General features: G+C 36.2%; 1 protein-coding gene across 1 annotated transcript in view; it reads left to right on the top strand.

The window, feature by feature from the left end:
- LOC133516017 (lachesin-like) overlaps positions 1-17,066 on the top strand; it is a 63,432-nt gene that overhangs the window by 31,358 nt on the left and 15,008 nt on the right. Inside the window, exons 2-4 of the mRNA XM_061848692.1 lie at positions 10,645-10,748; positions 13,760-13,967; positions 15,391-15,546. Of these exons, the coding sequence (XP_061704676.1) occupies positions 10,645-10,748; positions 13,760-13,967; positions 15,391-15,546 (468 nt within the window). The remainder of the gene's footprint in view (positions 1-10,644; positions 10,749-13,759; positions 13,968-15,390; positions 15,547-17,066) is intronic.

Here is a 17,066-nt window from a genome sequence, read left to right as displayed (position 1 = left end):
GGACCATAGTTGGGAGCTTTGGACTATAGTTGGGTGGTTTTACGGTAATTCAGGCTCCTAAAGTTTTATGAATATGGGGGTAAGAAGGCAACTACGTACAAGTTTTTAGAAAAAAGCCCGCTGTTTTAATTTATTTTAAGAAATTAATTTTAAGTGATTGAATAAGTAAGTGAAAGTACTGGTCATCAGTAAGTATATTACGAGAAACCTACGGCGCGATTCGAAGAATGAAATACGATAACGATAAGTTCTGGTTTAGATAAGTTCTCATTTAGATATCGTTTGTATGCTGTATAATGGACAGAAGCAGCTCGATTCGGACAGCCAATGTCATTTTGACGTTAGAAATATCGTAGATAGATCTTATTGGGATCACAGCGTTATCGAAATAAATGTCAATTCTGACATTTAGTTTAGTTATCGATCTTTTAATAGTTATTTATTTTACAAGGGGGCAAACTTGTTGTTTACCCGCTCGTGCTTATATTGATACCCGACCAAGCGAGAGATTCCAAAATTGAAACACGAGCGTAGCGAGTGGTTCGTGAAGTGGAACTTTGAGCATGGTGAGGGTTTTAAGGCACGAGGGTTAAACAAACTTTGCCTCCGAGTGAAACACAACATTTTTTACCACACCATTGCGAGGAAAATACTAACCATAAAATACCAAAAAAAAACAAATCAAATCCAAATGAACTTAATTAAAAAATTATCATCCACAATCATCATTTAAAATTAATTATTATAAAAAAAAATACTTACCATCAACAACAATATTCTTTTCCTCTTTTTTAGTGTGCAGTCGGGTTTTTTGTTTTTTTTTTAATAATTATTATTATTTTTATATATAACTTTTTAGTTACCCCCAAAAAAATCTAACGATACCTCATACATCAAAATCCATCAAGCCATTTAGGCTACAGGAGGCCACAAAGAAACAGACATATATATATACACTCGAAAAACATTACCGTCCTCCCTTTGGCATTCGGGTAAAAAGTCAATTCTACCAGCTTACATAAGGAAACGACTCAAAATTTGCATCTGATTACTTTGCCCCACATGTGGATAAAATGCAACTTTCTCATTAGTTTTTGAACAATCAAGAGGGCCTTTACCAGTTGGTGTGTTGAAAAGATCTTTACAAGATTTTAAACGTGTCTTAATCATTCTTCGAATCGGGCCATTATTACTTTATTCGTAGATGTTTTCCTGGAACTCTTCCTATTTATATTTAATTTTGCCAAGCAATATTATTTTAGCCTGTAAAACGTCTTGAAATACCTTATGCGACGACTCCATGACGAGCGCGCCTGGGACTAAATAAGCGTGCGCGATTATCAAGCTTGCAGCAAAACAAAACCTTAACAAATTCACTAATCAGAATTGGCCCCCTATGTGACAACTAATATATTTCCACTAAAGTTTATACATATCTGTTTGAAAACTTCTCTCCTATGTATAAAGATCTGTGGCATCATACGATCATCAGTGGCATCGAACAGGACAAGCAAGGACATTCAGTTGTGAGTCCTTCAAATGACATATATGTATATATATGCAAATTTTTAGCTTCATCGGAAACCGGGAGGTAGGTCAAATTTAACTTGCAAGATTTGACCCGTATAATAGTACATTACGATACAAGTGCGAAAAATAGGAAATTCGAAACGAGTGGTGATAAATTAAAACACGACTGAAGTGTTTTAAATCGACACGAGTTGCGAATTACCTATTCGCACATGTATCGTACAACGTTTTACAGTACATATGGTCCTTTAAATGTTCGACACACTAACGTAATATGCTAATTTTCGCACTAGTGCGGTAAAGTAGCACCATATGTATTGTAAACATAGTTACATACATTGCAAGTTAAACAAAAGCTTGTAACTGTAAAATTCAATGTGTCCGTGCAACATGCATCTAAATTGTCCGCTGTCGCTGTGATAATGCCCACAGTGCGAGCCGGGCCGGCCGGAGCAAACTGCGAGAGCGTCTATTAGCCGACAAAAAGTGACCTCGTTTGACTCGAGAAAATAAAAGGTGACATTGCTACCGAATGGCTACTTATAGTGATAAGTGGCGATATCCCAGCACAGCAGCCTGCGTAGCCGACGTGCCAATCGTTAACGCTCCATACCGTAGCGTAGTCATCTCTCTCTATCACTCTTCCTTATTAGTGCGACAGTGACAGTTGCGTTGCGTTCGCCATGGTGCGTTAACGATTGGCATGTTGGCTGTACGGGCAGAATTGTTAAGTCTTGCCGTTTTGTGTTCGTAGATATGTAAACATGTGAATGTGAACAATTTGACGACCGGTCTGGCCTAGTGGGTAGTGACCCTGCGTATGAAGCCGATGGTCCTGGGTTCAAACCCCGGTAAGGGTATTTATTTACATGATGAACACAGATATTTGTTCCTAAGTCAGGGGTGTTTTCTATATATTTAAGTATATATAATATTTATCCTTGTCTTAGTACCCACAACACAAGCCTTCATGCGACGACCGGTTTGGCCTAGTGGGTAGTGACCCTGCCTACGAAGCTGATGGTCCCGGGTTCAAATCCTGGTAAGGGCATGTATTTGTGTGATGAGCATGGATATTTGTTCCTGAGTCATGGGTGTTTTCTATGTATTTAAGTATTTATATATTATATATATCGTTGTCTAAGTACCCTCAACACAAGCCTTATTGAGCTTACTGTGGGACTTAGTCAATTTGTGTAATAATGTCCTATAATATTTATTTATTTATATTTACTGTGGGGCTTAGTCAATTTGTGTAAGATTGTCTAATGTTTATTAATTTATTTAATTTCGACATGTAGGTAGTCCATCCGTGGCTCTCCCGTGGCTATTTTTAAGGAAAGCTACATATATAACCTTGCTGAAAGTCTAGTCGTGAATATTGTATGATATTTTGTACATCGGATCTTATAACCTAATTATGTTATATGATATTGTGATATGTAGTTTAGAACTCGTTAATTTCGAATTGAACGCCTGATCCCGGCGTTTACAATTTAAAATTAATAAATTAGTAAAAGTGTAATATTTATGAAACTAGTATTCATAGCATTCTCCATTTGCACTACAATATGACATTTACACAAACTAACATCACCAACAAACATAGCACTTCAAAATCAATAGTAGCTACATATATTAATGTTTTTTTAGGAGTTTTGTAAGCAAACATTTCATTGATTATCTGATTCAAATATGTGTCTCAGTTGACAATATGGCGCCGTGTTAATTGCGTTCCACCGTCGATGGTAATCCAGCCCGAACACTAAACTTTGCACGCTGCGATTGATTCGTTAAAGTCACTCCATTGGCTGGGTTCGCAATGATCAACTGAACGTCGTTGCTTTAATGATTCCACATAGCTTTATACAATTTATACACAGGAGGGAAGTTTTCAAACACATAAACTTTAGTGGCAATATTATTGTATTCGTTCATGTTTTGATTCTCAAAAAAGGAAATACTGTTGGACCGGGAGGCCGATTTTGATTAATTAATTTGTTAAGGTTTTGATATTGTTTTGCTACTAGCTTGACTCGCACAAGCTGATTGATCATCACGCTCGCGCTTCATGGAGCTGTGTATGAATAGGCATTTTAGATGTTTTCCTGGTTAAAACGTGTGGTTGGCAAAATTAAACAGGTATAGGAAAGGTTCTAGGAAAACATCTAAGAATAAAAATTATAATAAGTTCATAATTAACGTACTTAATATTTTGCTGATAGCAACGGGCTTCTCTCAAAAACCTTGTACATAATTGCCTTCATAATCTGTTGTGTTAAATTATCGTTAAATAGGCATGAGACTTTCAACAAGATACCTCTAACCTCAGGTTAATAATTTATCAGAAGCTTAATTAATCAAAGTATATTTTATATTTGAAGTTAAATATGCCCTATCTTTTGTTAGGTGAGAGGTGCAAGATTTCAAAATTCTATCCACTTACATGAGGAATACTAATTTAATTTTGAATATTTTGAAGAAGATGTCGAGCGTATCGTATCATAATTTTATACAGTTTTAATTTTGGGCTCAGACCGCGTAGCTAACATGCCAGTCGTTCACACTCCGTAGCGAATGAAATACAACTGTCACTGTCGCACTAATATGGAAGAGTGTGAGAAGACTACGCTACGGCATGTTGACTACGCGGGCAAGTAACAAAAAAGTTACAATATTAACAAGCTTCAGTTATATTTTTTATAGTAAAGCCTTGTTCTCGTACTTCGTTTTGCAGTTAGTATTACAAAAATCAATTTTACTACTTGTACAATACTTTTACTTGTGTTTTCTCTATTCCGAAACCTTTCAGTTTGCCCCTCGTATTTGTTTTTCCATACTGAACATTGTTAGACAAAGGTTTATACAATTTATCTTGTTTATTTCAATAGTCACACCAATTTTGTTGATTAATATATTTCAAATGACTTTTTAGTCATTTGAGCTATACCTGAACAAAATAGAAACGTTAAAGTCAGGAACAATTTAACAACTTTAATGTCATTATTTGATGATGTTGATTAAGTTTCATGTACTTAATATTCATTGGCAATGCGTTTTCAAGAGATTAAAAATTACGTATTGCATATTATGTACACTTTGAACTTGTAGGTATATTTTACTTCTCTCAGAGGATGGGTAAAAAAAAACCCTCTTGGGTTATTACCTTTATGTAAAACAAAAATCATTTTAACATAATAAACTTTTTAATTACAATTCTGAACACCTTAGCATATTTCGGGGATTGATAAAAAATATTTGGGGGGGGGGGGGGGGTACTTTTCTGTGCAGCTGACTATACATAGGTACATTCCATATTTATAATTCGTACGTTTGTTTATTCCGCCCGCTCCATTATAATTTAATCCATCACTAAGTACTAATGCAGGGTGTAACTGTATACCCGGTATATCATTGCAGGTTAACTTGTCAGTCACATCATCGTGATGACCTAACTTTGTATCCTTGTTTCTAATAATTCCACGGTATTACGTTAAACGTCAGTAATACCCTGGGATTATTTAAATCATCATTGGCCACACCATCTGTTGTAGATGCTTGTTGCGGCGCTTGTGGGTTTATGGGGCTGGGCATCGCCGTTGGTGGCTATAAAGTCCTATAGCAGCGCGACATTTCTTTCCGCATCGATCGCATACAAATCGTGAGTTCGCAGGAGGTGGTAGAGCACGACGAAGACTTTTCTGCTTAAGGTGCTTCAGCCAGTCATCGTCGTGCTTTGATATTCCGACTTTAATGTCGCGACGCCATTCCGGTCTCATCTCGGCGCGTTTCTCCCAACCATCGGTCCGAATGCCAAAACTGTCCATGTCCCGCTTGCAGGAGTCCTTAAAACGTAGAGTTGGACGCCCAACAGGCCTTTTTACGTCCGCTATCTGACCCAGCATTACTTGGCGTGGTAATCTCTCAGGGTCCATGCGATGAACGTGACCGAGCCAGCGAAGTCTTCTCTGCTTTAACATTGCAGTTAAGCTGCAGCAATGTGTTCCTGAGAGTACTACCTCGTTACTAACTTTATCTTGCCATTTGACAAGATTATTTAAAACAAGGTAATTATTCCATCTTATGTCAAATAATACCACGGTAAAACGTAAATGTTAATAAACGACTCTATAATGAGTTATGTTACAATTATTTCGGTAGTTTGTAGCATAATAATATGACGCAGCTCGTAGTCGCAAAGGAAGTCATGGCAGGTGTTTTGATGCTTTACCGTGAATTTAGAATAAAGTTCCATTTTCCAGAAAAATCCGTGTATCCTCTTTAGAACCTTAAAACCAGGTTTTAGCGTTCAAAATACCTGAACAAGAACCTAGCAATAATAAATAAGCCAAAAATTTAAATAAAATATACCTGACCCAGTATACATTACCGCGTATTCCGCTAAGACGGCAGCAATAAATCCCCAAGCTAGTAAATTACGGAAGAAGTTCATGGCTAGTTTAAAAACACATTCCTTCGATCATCAGTCTTCGCGGTGTATTCGAAACAACATTTCGCGATTGTTTATTCGTTGCTCGGTAAGCTCTTCTTTCATTAGAGTCGGCGACGTCGCTTGCAGGGAGGGCCCGCCGTGCCTAAAGATTGATGGGGCTCGGATGGATTTGTTCTATTCGCGTTCACACTCATCAATCATTCGCGGATATTTTTCCGTGTCTCAGGTTGTTTAGCCTAAATAGATTGTTGCAGGCTTTGCCGCGTCGTCGTGCGTATCGACATGTGTATCACATTAGCTGTGATGTGACGCTACTACTGAATCGACTCTAAACAGTGATAAGTCAAATTGACGAGTGGAAAGTCTTTTGCGCATTGTATTGGTTAGTTAAAGGAATAGAAAATAATTAAAATACGCATGCTTATATGTAATGGACTAATTGCCACTCGTCAAAGTATAATAAGACTGTGTTTTTTATATAACCAACTTAGTGTTTTTAAGAGAAAAATGTAGAAATTCATGATGGCGTCCGTTTTTTCGAATTTTGACCTCAGATTCATAATAAAATTATTATATCAGAGCAAAAATGCAGTAATCCAAGATGCCGGCCATTTTTTTGGAACTCAAATTCATAATAAAAGTCTTCTCGGATCCTCAGTTATCGGTTTTCGTCTTCATCAAAGTTAAAATGCAGAAATTACTAATCCTCCTTTTCCCGTCTGCCTGACACACGGCGATCTTAGGGCCATAATAACTAGCTGAAAATATACAATTTGTATGTCTATTGTCGCCTCTAACAAATACTTAACAAAAAGAATAGGTAGTTAACGGTAAGTGAAGTTTGTGAAATTAGGGCTTGTAATGTAGAGTTACGGCCCGATTCGAAGAATGAGATACGATAAGTTCTGGTTTAGATAAGTTCTCATTTAGATATCGTTTGTATGTCGTATAATTGACAGAAGCAGCTCGATGTACCTGTATATATTCAATGTACATTATTTTTAATTATTCCCTACAATTCTTGACTTTCAAAAAGTGTTCTGTAAGAATTTATTTTAAATAAAAAATATTATGATTATGATTATGATTCGGGCAACCAATGTCACTTTGACGTCAGAAATATCGTAGATAGATCTTATTGGTATCACAGCGGAATCGAAATAAACGTCAATTTTGACATGTCGTTTAGTTATCGATCTTTTAAAAATCTTTCCAAGATCTTAAACGTGTCTTAATCATTCTTCGAATCGAGCCGTTAGGGCGTGTAACTCTACACGAGATCTAATAACTTTTTAACAGAACGAGCCATATGGTCTAGTCTTGACAACATTTTACAATTTTTTGGTGGGATTTCAATTATTTTTGTAAGTTGCTTATAACTGTATGGTAAAACCCATACGAACTTCCATCCCCTAATTTAAAGGGTGCGGGATGATGTACCATAAATCCTGAAATATGTATTTCATTATTTATAAAAGGAGTCCCTAACAATTTTCAGACCTCTAGCATCAAAAATTGCGGAAGTCTCATACGAACATCCATCCCCTAGTTTAAGGGGAACTTTTATCCCCCAAGATAAAAGTTCCAAGTCTAGATTTTTTTATTGTTTGTTTAGTTACTAATACTAGCTTACATACCAAATTTTAGTTTTCTAGGACTTAAAATTAACGTAATAACTACAACAACAGCCGACCAACAACAGAAAACCGCAGCTAAATAACACTAGACCCTACTCATAGTGTTGTGTTCCTGCCGGTGAGTAAGGTTGCCAGAGCTCAACGAGGTGTGGGAGAGGTGTTAGGGTCAGCAAAACGCATGTAACTTCTCTGGAGTTGCAGGCGTACATAGGCTACGGAGACTGCTTACCATCAGGCGGGCCGTATGCTTGTTTGCCACCTACGTAATATATAAAAAAAACTTCAAATGGATCAAACAATTTTTATGGTAGTTTTCGTTTATACCTGACATTGTTATTTCACAAAATTGATTTATCTCAACTCATTCATCGGCTGTTTTGTAGTTTAGTTATACTTGTAATACTTTCACCAAACAAAAATCATACAAGGGTTTCAAGATAAGTGGGCACGCGTATCCCTTTTTCGCAGTAGTTTTTGTTTGTTTTAAGTCCCTACTCATATTCTGAATGCGAAAGTAGCTCTGTCTGTCTGTCTGTTAATCGAAATTGGGGGTAAATGATAAAATAAAATAAAAATGTTGCAAATGCTATCGTGTGACATTCCAATGCATATATTTTATGTTGTTTTAAGACTCCCTTATCTCAGAAAATAAGTACTGGGCCTAAAGTTTAAAAAAAAATAGTTCATTACTCTTAAATTACAGGATATAAGAAAGGTCAAGCGTGAGTCGATCTTAAGGAAAAAATAAATTTTGACCGACTTACACTTGGCCGATTTTTTATATCTTAATAATTTAATACCTTCATAGATTATAATTAAACAAAACATAATTTTTGTGACGCACGCTGCAATCTTTTGACAAGAAAAAAAATATTGAAGATTTTTTTTTTACGGCTGAAATGTTCCATGTGTAATACTAATATAAAGCTCATCATCATCATCATCATTTAAGAGCATGGCTCTTGTCGGTGGGGTAGACGCCAGTTTTCGCGGTCCTCGGCCAAGTTCTTTGACACGACATTTGCTTTTCCTTTTAAATGCTGCGTGTAACTTGCTCGTGGTTTTCCTCTTCCGCAAAATATAAAGCTACACCATCCAAAAAATTACTTTCTCAAACACACTGGGGGCAAAATCACTAACATTATCCTGACATAGCCTGACGTAAAGAGATAGTTTGACTAACGGGTAAGGACATAGAATAGTTATTATCCTTTAAAGATGGTAATCCTATGATTTTATTTTATGGAAAATACTAATTGGACGCACTCAAAGTCGCAGACAGAAGCTACTTTAGGTAAAGGTAAAGAAGTAAGCAAAACAATGTATATATTTTTCTAAACTAGAAGGTGAAACCTATAATATGAAGACAAATAACATAAACAAATAATAATTTAATAAAGGTTAACCTTCGATTAGTTAAGATCGAAGACTAAGATAAAAGGCATTTATTCGTAACATTCACAAACATGTACCTACAAACAAAAACAGAAAAACAGAACATTAAGTGCGTATCTCGGCATAATGCTAGCTATGAAGCCGGCGCTGGTCTTCCGTAGGGTCCATACTTTCTTACTTACATAGTTTACTAATAGGTACCATAATATCATGAGTTAAGCTATTGTTTTATAGGAAATCAATGGAGAGACTATTTATATTGTAAGTATCTACATACTTCTTGTGTTTAGACAGCGCAGAGCAATTTGCAGCTGGTAGAAAACAAACGAGGCAATCCAAAATTGGCTAGCAACACAATCAACCGATTTTGCCGATAGCAGGGTCTCAATAATTCAGATGGTAATAAAGTTCAGTTTTTTTCTTACAAAAACTACATGCATGCCAAATGTATTGATTTCTACTGATTGCGACTTAATTTACAGTTAAGAATATTTAATAGTATCAACCGTGTAAAAGAATGACAGTCAAACATCCTGCATACATTCGATTCAAAATTGCCAACTCTATATTTTTGCCATCATGCTCAATCAATGTAAGAGTTTTTAATTGGCCTGCTTCGGTGCCACAAGAGCAAGGCAAGCAATCTCTTTACCACGGTGAATAAATAAAAATGGCTGTTTGAAAAGGTCGCCCGAGTAAGTATCCATCGAGTCATTGGTGACGATCAATAAACTTCAACTAGACACCTGCTAGACAGTATTTGTTGGAGACAAGTTTAATGCAAGTTTTGATGGATTGCTTGTTTTATGTAGCAAATATGTACGTTATATGCTATCCTGTAGCAATTAGTGTTTCCAATTATTTCAAAATACGTTCGCTATTATTCGAACACTTTCTGCTGATTGTTTTGCAATTCATTTGGAACCTCGTCAATTCAATTTAAATCGTATTGATTTGACTTGGTACCAATTTATTCGATTGTGATGATTATTAAATTTAAAAGGAGTTTGTAAATGTAAAAAAAATATATTTACAACACTATCTTTTAATCAAAAGATACCAGTGTAACTCATAACCTTTGTTTTTGATGTCGTATATCAGCTGTCATGTCAACATTATTTTTTCTGGTTGAACAAATGTCACTAGTGACAGAGTTCTCGTCAACATTTTTTGGAGCTTGCGCGCATAGTGCAGTGACATTAATAGGCAAAAGTCGAGGATTGAGACATAGTGAACCTTCGTTTTATCTTTTATGGTTTAAGTTATATACTGCGTGTATTTTTGATATAACTATGAACTTAAACGAGACGTAGGTTTAGTGGTATGAAATGATTCTAAAAGATAATTTTAATTTACTCTTAACCACAACAATAATAATACATTTTTGAATTTTTTTCGAGCGGCATTGTATTTCGTACTTAGTGATCCCTCGTGACAATTGTAACATCATGTCATTAATGCAACGTTTTAAGTTAAAACAAAGTAGTAATACATTGCTTCCTGAATTATCTTATATGGAAAAAAATCATCCATTTTTTATGAAACCCTACCCCATATACCCTTTGATTACGCGGTTGTATCAAAAATACACGTTATATAATGATGCAAGTAACCTGTTCCTTGTTACAGAATCCCTGTTCCCGCGGTTTGTGGAACCAGTGACCAACGTGACGGTGACGGTGGGCCGCGACGCTCTGCTCGCGTGCGTTGTCGAAGACTTACGGGGCTACAAGGTAAATTTCAATATTACATGTATAGCACAGAGGCCACGCATAGTTTAAAACTATCATTTCCTATGCGTTTGGCTTTAATACTTACCTATTGGTCATGTTAAAAGTTCGTATAATCTCAAAATATGTAGTAGAAATGAGATATTTTATTTTATAATTCCATTTCTTAATTATTTCTAAGACTGCGTACAAACTTTCTTTACGATAGGATCATCCTGATAAGTACAGGGCCCATTTTTCCTCAGGCACCTTTTGTATGAAAATTAAGGCCCTCGGTGATATTGTATAGTTTGTGGGGTAGGTATCTACGAGTATTTAGATGCATAATGAATATCTAAGATTGTCTGAATCAGCTGATATGCGACTTTTTTGCAGCTCATTGATAAAAAACTGGCCAAGTGCGAGTTCGTTTTACTCGCGCACCGAAGGTTCCGTAGAAACTTAATAGTTAACTTATACTTTAATTATCTCGTGGCATAAAAGGGGGCGAAAAATTTTGATCAGAAGAGTACCTATACTAAGTATAATTTTGTCCAGTGCCATCTATCGGCAATACGTGTCTTTAATTTAATCTCATAGAAATTTCAAGTGTAATAAATACACATAAAGTTGGTTAAATTGCAAACTGAATTCGGAAATGTTTTGTGTTAATTAAAAAAAAAGTTGTCAAGATAGAGAACTGATTATATTTTTCCTGTAAAATTTATAGTAATGCTAATATTATGAAAATAAAACATAATTTTTCATCTTTAAACTTCGGAGATAAAGGGGGGGGGGAGGAATGATTTTTTTTACATTTTCCTTCATAAAACATTTTTTTTTTCACTATGAAAAATTAATTAAAAATTGTTTTGGAATGTTCAATTTGAGCTCTTTCACCCACCATACCCCACTTGACCTAGTCACTAGACTTTTAAATTTTGCCCCCTCTTCATATTGGGCATTTTCCATAATTATTAAAAATAAAAATAATAAAAAATACTTTCAATGTGTCTGGGTTAGCGTTGTGCATAACTATTCCAAATTACAAATCGATAGCTTAAGTGGTTCTCGAGATATTTAGCGATGTGACAGACAGACAGACGGACGGACGGACAGTCTCACCATAAGGGTTCCTTATGTACCTTTTTGGTACGGAACCCTAAAAATTATAAAGCATTATATTTTTACACAATGAATGTTTTATTTCACTGCTTCATCTCGAAATGGCTCATTATAAGAACTTGTTCACTGCCCACATATATTCTTGTAGAGTAGCTACGCCTTAGAAGTCACAAAAACCTAGTACCTACGGGTACCCTTTACCGCATACGAAGCCATATATGGCGGATATGATATTCAACTCTATTGACAACTGTTAACACTCATCAATAAGTAGTCATGAATTGGAACAAGTGGAAAAGTAAAAAGCACTAGTTCGCGAAATTCAACTTTCCGCACGCTAAACAGCTACGTAAAGTACCACTTTTTGAGCAACTGTATTAAAAAATAATATGCCCAAGTAATGGACAGTTTTCCTTATTATCGAATCGCACTAGGCATTCGGTTTGACAGTGTGTGGACGCTTTTAAGATTTGGCATGGCACCGCCTTCAAACATTGCTAGCGCTAAATGTATTAATTCCCTTTTAAAGTAGGTTTTCTTTTTTAAAGATTTTTTGTGATGTATTTACCTTTAAGTTTCAAAAATTATGATAAATTTTAACCTCCTAATTAGTATAATCAGTGACAATGACAAATAGGAGAGAAAGTTAAGAAAGCCAGAAAGTTGTCCTGGTTTGTTAACAATAATTGCAGTATTATAGTCACTTACACACAAAATTTGAAGTTACTTACTAAAGTAAAAAAGTCAAATGCCCCAAAACAGGGAGGAATTAAAAATGTGAAGAACTTAGTTTTCTTGTCAGACATTTTTCCCAGAAATCACAAGGTTTTCTCTTCAAAATTTACAAAAATCTCATACTAGTCGGTGAAGTAGATGCCAGTTTTAGTAGTCGTCGGCCAAGGTTTTTTTAGGTCCCTATAAGAGACAACATTTGTTTTTTCTTAGTTGTTATTTTTCCTCGTAAAATAAAATACTAGCTACATTTTGTTGTAGGTAGTTGAATTGGAAAACCTTTCAACTTTGGTAATGTTAAAACTATTTTGAATTTATAATATACCAAGAACGCGATATGTGATCGGTCCCAACGTGCAGCGCTCCTCGCTAAAAGCTACACTTATTGCCGGATCGGATGGGATGAATATCCGTGACAGAATTGCAATAGATCGAGCAAGTTTTACTTCAATATTATATTGTCACATGTTTATTTAAGAACAATTTCAGTAGGAAATAAAAAATAAAAAAGATACGAACCATATTTCTGTCAAGTGCACATGCTTACTGTTAATATACAAATTTTAATTTATTATAGTGAGTAGGATAACACCATCAGTATAACGAGCTGGTGTTTTATCTCTGGAAATCGCGCCGAGCACGCTGCACGTCATTGGCGCTCGCGAGGAAGTTTTAACAAGCCAACTTAATATCACTTTGCTTGGAATGCACGATTCGCCTGATATTAATCATGCAAGGCGACTAGTTAGTGAAATTAGAGCATGATTTATACGTGGAGCGTTTAAATTCTCTGTAGCTGGGTGTCTGGTTTTAATAATGCATTGCTAGTTGTAAAATCTATTCTAAACCAACCAGCTAATTGTTTGATAGCTTTAAAAGAATCAGCTTCAGGCAGCAATTTTGTTTTTCACTCACTGAAAATAATCATCACACACCTATTTTCCTTGCCTTTCTTTCCCTCACTTAGTACGATGATCGGCAACGTCACTAGTATCTCACATCAAGCGAATCTAATGATACTACATACGTGTAGTTGAATTAAATCTGTCAAGCCGTTCAGAATGCAGAATACTACATTACACAGGTTACGGGTTTTGAGTCTGACTTGTAATTTTCTGCATAGTATTTTGTTTTCTGGATCGAACTGTTAAATTAAAACCTTGTAACCCTTTTCTTAGGTGGCATGGGTCCGCGTTGATACGCAGACGATCCTGAGCATCCACCATAACATCATAACGCAGAACCCGCGCATCAGCTTGTCGTACAACGACCACCGCTCCTGGTACCTGCACATCAAGAGCGTGCAGGAGGTGGACCGCGGGTGGTACATGTGCCAGGTCAACACCGACCCTATGCGCTCCAGGAAAGGATACCTGCAGGTCGTCGGTAAGCACGCTCACCTAGATCAGCATTCAGGAGAGATATAGTAGCAGACTTTTTTTCATATTACATCAAAAACAGTCAACATAATCATACATCTCATTTTTTTACAATAATTAAGTACCTATATTTGTACTCGGTTCACAAATTAAAAATTACAAATTTATATAATATAAGTAAAGTAAAATAAAAGTACACAATATTTCTAAAATCTATCATCCGTGGTTTTTAATACCGGCATTGTCTAAAAGTATACTCGTAATGCTCCAACAGGCACAAGTACCTACGATTATATAGCATTTGCCCCTACATATGTCATAGAGCATCGCACGAAATAAGTAAGTGTATATTTCTCAGTTGTATATAAAAAGCTGTAGAGGGCAAAACCAAACATATAAATAGAAGTACAAGAATGTCAATGAGGAAAACCACGACAAAATAGACACTCTTATTTCAGGTTAGAGTATATTCTGCTAAGCTTGAATATATATGCTAAAAACAGGATTGTGATTGCCCAGTAGGGATTACGTGACTAAGCAAAGGCTTGGATACGACAGTACCACGGACTGAAAGGACGCAGACCGCCGGGGATGCCTTTGAGAAAACACTCTCACATGAACTATTTACGAGATTTAACTATTTACTATTTATAATTCCGTTTGATCTAAATAACTGTACCCACCAAAATATCGAGACAACAAATAGCCAAAGTTTACATTATCACATATCAGCACAGGTACATAATCCTTTAAGCCTATTACAGGCTTTAGTAAGATCCGAAACAATTGCCGTTTTTATGCTCACATTTTCATAGTGACCTAGGTACCATGTAAGAGGAAAATTACTACGCGATATATAATCATTGAACAAAATGTCTGTAATACATAAAAATAAACTTATAAAATATTGGTCACGTTTATTTTTACTGAAATTTTAAAATTAAAAATAAACATAGGATTGTCAAGGTATGAGTATTGTAGGTTTAGAGATCGGGAAAACTCAGACCACAACTTCTTCCAAACAGTTGCCGACATCACTTCATTAGGTACCATAATATCAGTCATATTCGGATGACGAATGCAGCAGTGTGCTGTTGAACATAAAATACGTTCTAAACGCGACTACTACATAACTGACTGCTGGAGCATTGCGAATAGAGTGAAATAAATTAAAAGTGGAAATGGGACTTGAACCCACGACCATTGGATCACTATTACAGAACTCTACCATCTGAGCTACCAAGACCGTGCCTAATACAGCGAATATTTCCACCATGTCATCATCCATGTTATCAATTGAATTTTCTTTACCTACCCCCATATTAACTCTCTGCGTACATGCAAATAAAAATTGGCAATTAAGGTTTATTGTGATTTGTGGAGTTTTGAGCGAACTCCTAGTCTTATTAAAGTTTTTTTTTTCTGGTTAGTTCCTCCTGTGATCATCGACAATATGACATCGACGGATATGGTGGTCCGTGAGGGAACGAACGTAACCATGGTGTGCCGTGCCACGGGCTACCCCGAGCCCTACGTCATGTGGCGTCGCGAGGATGGCCAGGAGTTCAACTGCAACGGTGAATCAGGTCAGGTTATATACATATTACTCGTATATGGTATTCTCATATCTTTAATTGAATTTTTTTCCTTATCTTTCTATGGACCACTCATTTATATGGATCTTATCATTCTATGGATGTCACCAACATTATATAAATAATGGTTCGACGAGAATGTTATACCTCTGAAGATGTTGTTAAAGTGACATTCGTTAAACGTTAAAACCAAAAGTGAAAAAATGTGTTGGAATCGCAGATGCTTACAAACTTTTCGATAACATTTGTGGATCAATACATTAATTACAGTTTTATGTCTGTGCAAAACGTAGTGCATAGCCTCATTCTAAAGTACGATATTCGCTGCGTACAAAGCAAGTGGTGGCAGAACCCGAAACGATTACAGCGCTCGCTACGGTTAAAAATGAAACTATTGGGGCTGGGGGCCTACAGTGAAAAACGATAATCGAAATTTCTTTATCTGTTTTTCTATCGCTCTTGAATATTCGAGCTATACAAATTCATATTTAAGCAGGTACAAAAATATTAATTTTTGTTTTCCGAAGAGTAGAGCCTCTGGCTTAACTGTCAGAGGGCCTACCGCGAACCACCTTCGACGTGTTCCCTTCCTATCACACTTACGTACGAATTTAAAAGAGCGACAGAGAGGCAACACGTCGAACGTGGTTCGCGGTAGGTACTCAGATGTGTACTCACATCAATAGTCAGATGTCATAGGTTTTGCAGTAAACTTGGAGGATTTAACAACTGGAGTCGCCTTTAAGATCTTACCTCTCTGTCGAAAAACTCGACCAGTGGTCATATGTATAGTATGGACTGACGTCGGTACTGTTTTGTACAGGAAATTACAGACAAGGCGTCTCCAGTTTTCAAATCCTCCAAGGCAGTAAACATTGATTGTTTTCAAGATAAATGTGCTCCTAACAATTTGTGTTGTGTTGTTCCGAATTGCAAAAACAATACAAGAATTGTGACAGCAAATTGTACAGTTTTCCAAAAGTATGGTGGAAACAAGTACAGCGAAATAAGCGGATAATTGCCGTAAGAAAACAAAAGTAAGCTAACCCAACCTTTTGTTTACAAGCAAGTTCATTTATAACTGAATGCCAAGACTACCATCGTCCAGAATTGTCTAAGATAGTATTATATCATGAGATTTCATTGAAATTACTATTATTTTTACTTATTTCTCGCTTGACAGTTGTAACAAAATACCTATACCTATATTTGCAACCGGTCATCAACATGCAACAGCATGGCGCGGTCGTCGTGCACGGTCCCAATATTTTAAATTATTGCTCAGTTACATGTCGCTTTATTCTCGATTAGGTTGCTGTTCACACACACCATTATCAAATTCAGCTGAAAGCACTTATTTTTCCAACAAATAACCGGTCAAATTCTCAAGTGTTCGTTATGATGGCGTTGGCTCTCTCACGGAGAAACAAAACAGATGAAATAAAAGGAAATCTCTGGAGCGCGAAAGTACAAGCCGGAGTTCACGTGAATGGACCCACGGACGGCACTCG

This window comes from Cydia pomonella, chromosome 3 (assembly GCF_033807575.1).
Source record: "Cydia pomonella isolate Wapato2018A chromosome 3, ilCydPomo1, whole genome shotgun sequence".
Lineage (NCBI taxonomy): Eukaryota > Metazoa > Arthropoda > Insecta > Lepidoptera > Tortricidae > Cydia > Cydia pomonella.
The sequence above is the reverse complement of the archived record's forward strand: the minus strand, read 5'-3'. Positions and strand labels throughout refer to the sequence as shown.